Source organism: Centropristis striata, chromosome 9 (genome assembly GCF_030273125.1).
Source record: "Centropristis striata isolate RG_2023a ecotype Rhode Island chromosome 9, C.striata_1.0, whole genome shotgun sequence".
Lineage (NCBI taxonomy): Eukaryota > Metazoa > Chordata > Actinopteri > Perciformes > Serranidae > Centropristis > Centropristis striata.
Genome location: NC_081525.1, coordinates 39818974 through 39828760, shown reverse-complemented (window position 1 = coordinate 39828760; position 9787 = coordinate 39818974). Strand labels below are relative to the sequence as shown.

Genomic DNA, 9787 nt, shown 5'->3' with positions numbered 1-9787 from the left:
ATTTATTTTATTTTCTATTTTTTCCGTGTGTGTACAGTACAGGCCAAAAGTTTGGACACACCTTCTCATCCAATGTGTTTCCTTTATTTTCATGACTATTTACATTGTAGATTCATCAAAACTATTAATGAACACATGTGGAATTATGTACTTAACAAAAAAGTGTGAAATAACTGAAAACATGTCTTATATTCTAGTAAGCAAAGGGTGGTTACTTTGAGGAATCTAAAATACAAGACATGTTTTCAGTTATTTCACACTTTTTTTGTTAAGTACATAATTCCATATGTGTTCATTCATAGTTTTGATGCCTTCAGTGAGAATCTACAATGTAAATTGTCATGAAAATAAAGAAAAACGCATTGAATGAGAAGGTGTGTCCAAACTTTTGGCCTGTACTGTATATATATATTTTTTTGAGTTTCCTATTTTGCACCAATGGGAGTTGCACTCCAATTTCGTTGTATATATACAATGACAATAAAGGCTATTCTATCCTATTCTATTCTATTTAAATAAACGTTTTGAAGCTCCAGTTTAACTCAACTAAAATGGACATTAAACACTTCCATACTCCTTCCTTGGAACAGAATATATTACATTAAACTTTTGGAAGAAAATCCCTTGGGGGGTTCTATTTGTGGCTGCAAATTATCTTTTTTTTAATTTTAGAATAATTTAATTTTTGAGACAATAAAACATCAGAAAACAGGTCAAAGCTGTGCTTACAACAATGTCCTCAATGTCAGGTAAACTGCTTTAGCGACAGTTTCTTAAGATAAAGAAAAGCAGCAAATGTTCTTGAGAATGATTGCTTTAAAAAAAGATACATTAAAGATAAATTAATTTATAAAACAGTGGCCAATTATTATTCTCCTGAGGTAACTAATGTATAAAACCATCTTCAGCTGCATTTAAAGATGGGAAATTGCATCTTATAGTGGATCAGGAATTGATAAATGATCTCATAAGCATGTTTCCAAAACCATCCTGGGAATTAATTAAAATGAATCGGAGTGATTTGCATGCAAATCCTGCACTGTGGGAATTAATTTGTCAGCTACATTAATGCATATAAATGCAAAGAGTCAGAAGTAAGCAAGAGAAGACAACCACAATTCCTTCATTTTTTTATTAACACATATCAACAATGTCCACTTAAAGGACTGAGTAGCAAATATGTTCTCTTCTGCATTCAACTGAACACAAAAGGCTAATTTCTGTACATTCACTAAGGCTCTGTCTTTAGGGAAAACACAGGTTTCCATAAGGCAAACAATATCTAAAGGAATGATATTAAGTACTTTATCCAGCATGTCAATTTATATCTCAGTTCTTCCTGACAGTACAAAGATGCAAGTTTGTAGCAGAATCTGCTTGTTCAATTCATATTTTACAACCTAAATACACAGTAAAGGGAAAAGGCAAGTATAAAATAAAGTTAGTTCACATTATCTGAATGTGTCATTTCAGAGAGTTTTCCTTTGTAAGGTAGGTTGGTGTTTCAGTGGGAGAAGGTTGGACTGTCGCCGCTGCATCACTGAACCAATCCCGGATAAAGACATCTAACAAAGATTTAGTGTGGTCTGAACATGATTAAATCTTAAAATGAATATGTAAATAAATATCATACATGACAGCCACATTTCTTTATCAGCGTGCACCGTTCAACCCTCATAAAAGCCTTTTTTTTTTTTCTTCTTCTCTCGCCTCAAACTGCTCAGTCACATCTGGCAGTTTCATGTCACTTTGTTTAACAGCAGCCAAACCTCACAACACAAGAAAAATATCCAAATGTTTTAAATCTGATTTGTCAGTTATTCTTTCTGCTAAAAAGTATCTGCATGAGATATTTGTGCAATGCGGGAACAGCTGTTCTAAAAAAGGTGCGATGATGGCGATGTTTTTCACAGCAGTTGAAAGTTGTTAATACCAAAGGTAATGATGATAGCTACTGAAAGATAGCATGGTAGCTTTAACAGCAAAACAGCCTTGTTCAAGATGCATGAGCAAACTAAAACCTGTTGTAGCTATTTACTCTCTAATGAAAGGAGATAACGTTGATTTAGTCACATTTTTAAACAAACTTTTAAATGACATACTGCACTGTGGACTAAATGTGAGTGGATGAAGAAAAGTCACATTCCACAAGGCATGTGGAAAACAGAAGACGGATAAAATGTCGCTGTGCACTTTAATGTGATGTCTTCTCCCGTAGAAAGAGTGGCACCAATGGGGAACTCAACCTGTACACTTACTGAACACTAGAAACTAAATGGTCAGATAATGCATAGCCTGTTTCCTTCACGCTGTCCGCACAAAAATGTTCGAAAACTCATAAAAACACTGATTACACCCCTTGTGCTCCACATACACCCAAGCAGGCAGCACATTGACTTTCACAACGGTGCAAAACAGCAGCGTACACTTAAATAAAGTGCCTTCACACACGCAGAGTGAAGGCAGCAAACACACCATCCAGCTCCGGTTCAGTCCAGACAGACATATGGCAGTATGTTCAACCTGCTCTCGTCTCCATGCGGGTCTAAGGAGATGCACTCCGTCCAGTCGTACCAAGAACCCTTTGTGTCGTAGCAACCGTTGACCCCGGTCCATTGTTTGGTGTGTAGTCTGTCCAGGTCTTCGTTGATGATTTCTCTGCTGACCCCCGGTAAATCCCTGGCTGGGAGCTCTGGTGCCAGCGCGTGAGTGTTCTTCACATCTGGACTTCGGTGTTCCTCTTTTTTCAAGAACTCTGTCATGAAGAAGTGTGCACCGGGGGTGTGGGCGCCTGATGATGTCAGCACGTTGCTCTGCTGGCTAAGGTACGACTGGATGATTTCACTCCGCGACAGCTCCTTCCAGTCCGTCTGCTGGAAGGGACTGGGAGGAACTGGTGCATTCAGCTTGGGCTGCTCTGACCACTGAGGTTCAGGTCTGTGGCCCGGTGTGACCTCCCCCCCCTCCTGGCTAGACTCCTTATGGAAGGAGGACTTGATCTGTCCTGTTACAGGGTCAAAGGTCAGCCTCCTGTCTTTTAGCCTGACTGGTTTCGTGCTGTCTTCTACAGTCTGTCCTTCTAAATTGATCACATGGTCCTTCGCTCTGTATTTCTGTCTTTTTCTTTTCTCTATATTGCCAACAGCTCCATCGTCTTCCAGACTAACCACATCGCTGCAGGAGGAGGCGTACGAGCTGTGGAGAAACATACCGGGAGGCCGACTCTGAGAATCCAGATCTGAACTGTCTGTGTGTGAACCCTGAACACAACCGTTGAGAGGATGAGTGGAAGGCCCCAGCCCAGACGTGTCAAGAGATCCAGGCTTCACAGTGGGGCAAGAGAGACCCTGTGCTTGTGCTAAAGATTGTTTGACACCAGCTTCCTGCTTTGGAGTTTGAGGACTGTGCAAGGAGCGCGGGCTTCTGGGTCGATGCTGCCCCCCAGAGACCGCTTGCTCCTGTCGGGCTTGTTGCTGCAGAACTGATGCTTTTAGCAAAGAAGAAGTGCTCGGAGGCTTGCTGTGTCCGGGGGCACTTGGATGAGGTTTTACAGCATTGACTGGGATTTTAATGAGCCTGTCATTGTCCGAAGGCTCAGGATTGTCCCTGTCTGAAGGCTGATGTGCACGAGTATCTGTAAAAATGTCAGAACTACCGCCAATCCCATTAGTTGGCAGTTGTTTGGAGTTTTGAATTTTATCAGTCAGAGACGTTTTGGGTATCTTGGCTGGTGGGAGCGGTCCTTCCTTCTGGTCCCCTTTACGTTTCCTGTTGCTGGGTTTCTCCACCCTCGGGGAGGAGCAGTTGTTGAAGTCATTTCTGTTCTTCAGCTCTGCTCCTGTTTTACCTGATGGTGTTGTGGCAGCTGGAGTGGAGATGCAGGGATGAGCACCACCATTGGAAGACCACGATGCAGCGCTGTGTCCTTTGGACAACACTTCGCCCTTCCCCGGCTCGATTAGCTTCTGCCAGTTCCGAAGGAGCTTCTTGGCCCTTTTTGCAAGGTCCTCATTCTTGGTTTTCTTCCGGACATCGTTGATGAGCTTGCCAAGACGGGTTTCCTTTAAGGAGATAAGTTTGGTTTTAAAAAGCAGGTTTGACTTTGCTTGATTGAGCTGCAAGTTATTTTGAATGAACAGACTATAGATGTGAATATGACCCACCTCCAGTGCCTCTTTGGTGATAGGATATTTCTCCAAATAGGAGATCACCTCCATAACTACCACCATGTTGCATATCTGCTGAAAAGACACAGACGTTTATATATCACAAACCTGAGACATCATAATGTTGTCAGCATTACAACAACAGCTTCCATATACAGTTGTTTCTATATAGATACTGCAAGTTCACCAGAGAGAGAGGTTGTTAAAAAGGTCAGGGATCATTTGAATAGACTTTCAAATGTGCACCTGTATGTTAAAGAAATTATGTACTCCTACTGGTTTCAGGCTCAATATGATCAACTGAGACTGTATGCAAATTAACATTTTTTCCCACAAGAAGAAGACAGAACTGCAATAAGACAGAAGTTCCCTTTAATCTGAACCTGCTCTGCACTGGCTAAAGATGGGTGACATAATTGTTTTGGGTGACTGATGAATAAATATGTGAGGAATTCTGTGTGTGAGTGTGTGTGTCTGTGTGCGTGCGTGTCAACACCATTTCATGGTAATGATGTGAGCATTTATCAAGGTGCGGTGCAGTGGAATGACATAAAACATCTAACTGAATCATGTTCCTCTTTAAACACTTTTAAGACCAAGCTCAAAAAATCCCTATAGATGTTCTACACCTTTGTATTTGTTTTGTTTAAATTTTGTTTGTATTTTATTTTTATTTTCATCTAGCTATGTAATTTAAGTAAAGTATAGTTACTTATAGGTTTAAGAGGGAGGGTCGCGTATATAAGCCCTTTGGGCTTTTTGATCTTTCCTGCATTTTCTTTTACTGATTCTTGTACTGTTATTTCCTAACGATTGTATGTTTTTTAAGTGCAAACAACAATAAATAAAAAATAAATAAATAAATCAAAGTTTGGGGATCTTAAAAGTTGATTTCTTTAAGTTTCTTTAAGATCCTTGGATCCTCTACTTCCATCGCTCTTCTGACAATCTTTGGCTTCTTCTGACCCCCAAAAAACATCTAAATACACATTTATTCCTGTTTACAATCTTTTACATTATGTATTACCAATGTGTATGGAAACTGACAAAAAAAAGGTATTGCTTAAAATGTGTTACTGTGGAGACGTGGCATGATCAAAATGTTTGGTTGCATCTAAATTAAAAAGTCAGGGCTCATCTGTGCAACCAAAGTAGAAAGGTTTGTCTAATTTATTCAGTTCATATCTGGAGATGTGGCTCCACGCTGGAGTCGTGGTGAGGTTACCACTCTTGCCTCAAAGGAAAAGGGTCACAGGTTTGAATCCGGCTTGCGGCTCTTCTGTGTGTGCATGTTCTCCCTCTGTTAGTTAGTGTGGGTTCTCTCCAGGTACTCCAGCTTCCTCCCACAGTCCACAGACATGCACCTTAGGGTTAATTGGTGACTCTAAATTGCCCGTAGGTGTGTATGAGAGTGTATGAGAGGTAGTCCGTAGACCTGTCCAGGATGGACCCTGCCTCTCACCGCATGTAAGCCTGGACTTCAGATAAGCAGTTAAGTATAATGAATGAATGAATATCTAGAAGCAAACACATCAGCTCATTGAGTTATGTACTTAAACCGTTGATTTAATTTCCAAATTTAAAGCAGTGTTCAAACATTTGAAATCTTCATTCTAACATTTTTCTATGCCAGCAAATAAGTAGCTTTAGTTAATTAAGCGTATGCTATCTGTATTGTATTTGATTAGTATGTGCTGTATCTGTGTTACAAGAAGCATTGGACAGCATCTCACAAAGTCTGGTGTTATAATGTCATAGTGTTGATAGGATGTTGTCCAGTTTGGCTCAACTACAGCCTGGACATCTTCCAACAATATCTCGGTTAAGTCATGGTCACCTAACCTAAAAATTCTTATTCTTTTCTCTTCTTTTCTTCTTTAACATATAGCACTCCTTTAGCGATGACATTTAGCTCTTAAAGTTATGTACTTACTTGATTCCTATGGTCTATGTCTAGTACCATCAGGTTGAATGCACTTATTGTAAGTCGCTTTGGACAAAAGCGTCTGCTAAATGACATGTAATGTAAAAAATGTAATGTGCTTAAACCGTTGATTTAATTTCCAAATTTGAAATCTTCATTCTAACATTTTTCTATGCCAGCAAATAAGTAGCTTTAGTTAATAAAGCTTATGCTATCTGTATTGTATTTGATTAGTATGTGCTGTATCTGTGTTACAAGAAGCATTGGACAGCATCTCACACAAAGTCTGGTGTTATAATGTCATAGTGTTGATCGGATGTTGTCCAGTTTGGATCAACTACAGCCTGGACATCGGTTAAGTCATGGTCACCTAACCTAAAAACCTAAAAATTCTTATTCTTTTCTCTTTTTTCCTTCTTTAACATATAGCACTCCTGTAGCGATGACAGTTAGCTCTTAAAGTTATGTACTTACTTGATTCCTGTGGTCTATGTCTAGTACCATCAGGTTGAATGCACTTATTGTAAGTCGCTTTGGACAAAAGCGTCTGCTAAATGACATGTAATGTAAAAAATGTAATGTGCTTAAACCGTTGATTTAATTTCCAAATTTGAAATCTTCATTCTAACATTTTTCTATGCCAGCAAATAAGTAGCTTTAGTTAATAAAGCTTATGCTATCTGTATTGTATTTGATTAGTATGTGCTGTATCTGTGTTACAAGAAGCATTGGACAGCATCTCACAAAGTCTGGTGTTATAATGTCATAGTGTTGATCGGATGTTGTCCAGTTTGGCTCAACTACAGCCTGGACATCTTCTTCGACCCATCTCTTCCAACAATATTTCGGTTAAGTCATGGTCACCTAACCTAAAAATTCTTATTCTTTTCTCTTCTTTTCTTCTTTAACATATAGCACTCCTTTAGCAATGACAGTTAGCTCTTAAAGTTCTGTACTTACTTGATTCCTGTGGTCTAAGTCTAGCACCATCAGGTTGAATGCACTTATTGTAAGTCGCTTTGGACAAAAGCGTCTGCTAAATGACATGTAATCTAAAAAATGTAATGTGCTTAAACCGTTGATTTAATTTCCAAATTTGAAATCTTCATTCTAACATTTTTCTATGCCAGCAAATAAGTAGCTTAAGTTAATAAAGCTTATGCTATCTGTATTGTATTTGATGAGTATGTGCTGTATCTGTGTTACAAGAAGCATTGGACAGCATCTCACTAAGTCTGGTGTTATAATGTCATAGTGTTGATAGGATGTTGTCCAGTTTGGCTGAACTACAGCCTGGACATCGGTTAAGTCATGGTCACCTAACCTAAAAACCTAAAAATTCTTATTCTTTTCTTCTTTAACATATAGCACTCCTGTAGCAATGACAGTTGGCTCTTAAAGTTCTGTACTTACTTGATTCCTGTGGTCTATGTCTAGTACCATCAGGTTGAATGCACTTATTGTAAGTCGCTTTGGACAAAAGCGTCTGCTAAATGACATGTAATGTAATGTAATGTAATGTAATGTAACTACGGATCTTGCCTTTAAAAAGAGCTGCAACACACCATGACAATGTTATCAGCTGTATGATAGAGAAGGGTAGAGATGATAATTTAATCTGTGTGAAGCCTTGATCATATACCCCATTATTCAACTGTCTGTCAGTGAAACAGCACTTACCTTCATATTATAATTAATAGTGGTAGTTCATGTTTAGCCAGTCCCCAGTCCTGAAGCATTTACACACACACACACACACACACACACACACACACACACACACACACAATAATGCTAACTTGGCCATCAGAAGTCAGTTAGCTGGCTGCAGGAATGCCTGTTATTAGTTCCTGTAGCTAACTATGATGTTAGCCGGCTAATTAGCAACCAAATCATAACTAGCCATGCACACACCGCCTGGCCCCACTGTGTCCCCCCGGGGTCGGCTCGGCCTGTGCTGTCCGGGTCTCCTGCAGCAACCAGCGGCTATACTCACATTGCTCTGGCCGTCGACGGCCTGCAGCAGCCGGTCTCTCATCCCCTGCGGAGTGGCTGTAGCCGCTGTCATCGCGGCTCAGGACGGACTCAGACAGCAGGATTCCCCCGGAGAGGCAGCCGGCCGACACTCACAGGCCCGACGGGAGAGCTTCCGTGGGAGCGGGCACCATGTTTTATGATGCTTTTATTCTGGTTTTCATCCGCCGCCGTCACGTTTTTAGTAACGACGAAGAACAGAAGAGCCTGTCCGGGAATGGGCTCCCCCCCTCGGCTGGTCGCCTCCTCTCCTCTCCGCGCTGCTCATCGGGCTTTTTGTCAAAGCCGCAAAGCATGATGGGAAATTCTTTACGTAACCAGTTGTTCACATCCGCGGTGTTGTTCAGTGAAATATGTCTTGTGGTGGATTTACATACAAACTCAGGAAGGACATGGACTCGATTGTTCACACAAATATTTGCAATGGTTTTACTTTGCATTATAAAGATGTCTTATTTATTATTATTATTATTATTATTATTATTATTATTATTATTATTATTATTATTATTATTACTATTATTATTATTATTATTATTATTATTATATATTATATATCATATTATTTTACTTAAAATTACTTTATTTATATTTTTCATTTTATTTATTTTTATATTGTTTATTATCTATTATTACATATTATATTATATTATATTATATACTGTACTATTATTATTATTATATACCGTCTAGTCAATATAGCATTGTTGCCATCATATCACCAGTTTAATTCTATCTATCTATCTATCTATCTATCTATCTATCTATCTATCTATCTATCTATCTATCTATCTATCTATCTAAAGATGTCATATTTGTCTGTTTTGATCACAAAAAGAAGGATGATGATGATGATGATGATGATGCATATTTTCTTATAAATTTAATTTTTGTTTTTTGCCAAATACCACATACACAAATGTAAGTTTTCAAGTAAAAAAACTGATTTATTTTTGTTGATGTCAGAGTTTGAACAGTATATCTCAACTCTCTCCTGTCTACCAACATTACTGAAATGCACTAAATCTATGCACTAAATCTACGCACGACACTTTTCTATGTTATTAATATTATTACTATTATTATTATTATATATACTGTTGCTGCCATTACTATTATTACTATATACTGTAATATACTACTATTATTATTATACCGGCCTTAATTATTATTATTATTATTATTATATATTATATATCATATTATTTTACTTAAAATGACTTTATTTATATAAATAATATATGTCAGAGTTTGAACAGTATATCTCAACTCTCTCCTTTATTTCAGTTTTTTCCATTTAATTATTCTTCTATTTTATTTTTTTAAAATATTATTTACTTCTATTTTATTTTTTGCATTGTTTATCTTTCTGTAACTCGTTTCTTGTTCTTCGTAACTGTGCATTGATGTTTGATATAAAGAAAGAAAGAAAGAAAAAGAAAAATTTTAAAATACCTACAGTGAACAGGAAGGAATCATTTAATTATTGTCATATATATTATAATATATTATATTATATTGTATATTGACCAAAAATATATATATATTTCAAGATTTTTAAAAAAGCATTAATATTTGTTGTACAATTAATTTTGGAAAACATTGATTAGAGATGCATGGACACCAAACCTAATTTTGACTTTATTATTATTATTATTATTAT

General features: G+C 37.7%; 1 protein-coding gene across 2 annotated transcripts; it reads right to left on the bottom strand.

The window, feature by feature from the left end:
- Positions 1-1117: 1117 nt before the first annotated feature.
- Positions 1118-8591, bottom strand: LOC131977378 (mediator of RNA polymerase II transcription subunit 26-like). 2 transcript variants are annotated; one of them, XM_059340642.1, is made up of 3 exons: positions 8087-8591; positions 4164-4241; positions 1118-4061 (listed from the first exon to the last, which is right to left on the bottom strand). In XM_059340642.1, the coding sequence occupies exons 1-3, from the start codon at positions 8156-8158 to the stop codon at positions 2490-2492; spliced, it is 1722 nt and encodes a 573-aa protein (XP_059196625.1). In that variant the 5' UTR covers positions 8159-8591; the 3' UTR covers positions 1118-2489. The 2 variants fall into 2 exon arrangements, with proteins under 2 accessions (XP_059196625.1, XP_059196626.1); XM_059340643.1 differs by having other exon boundaries at positions 4164-4238.
- Positions 8592-9787: the final 1196 nt, after the last annotated feature.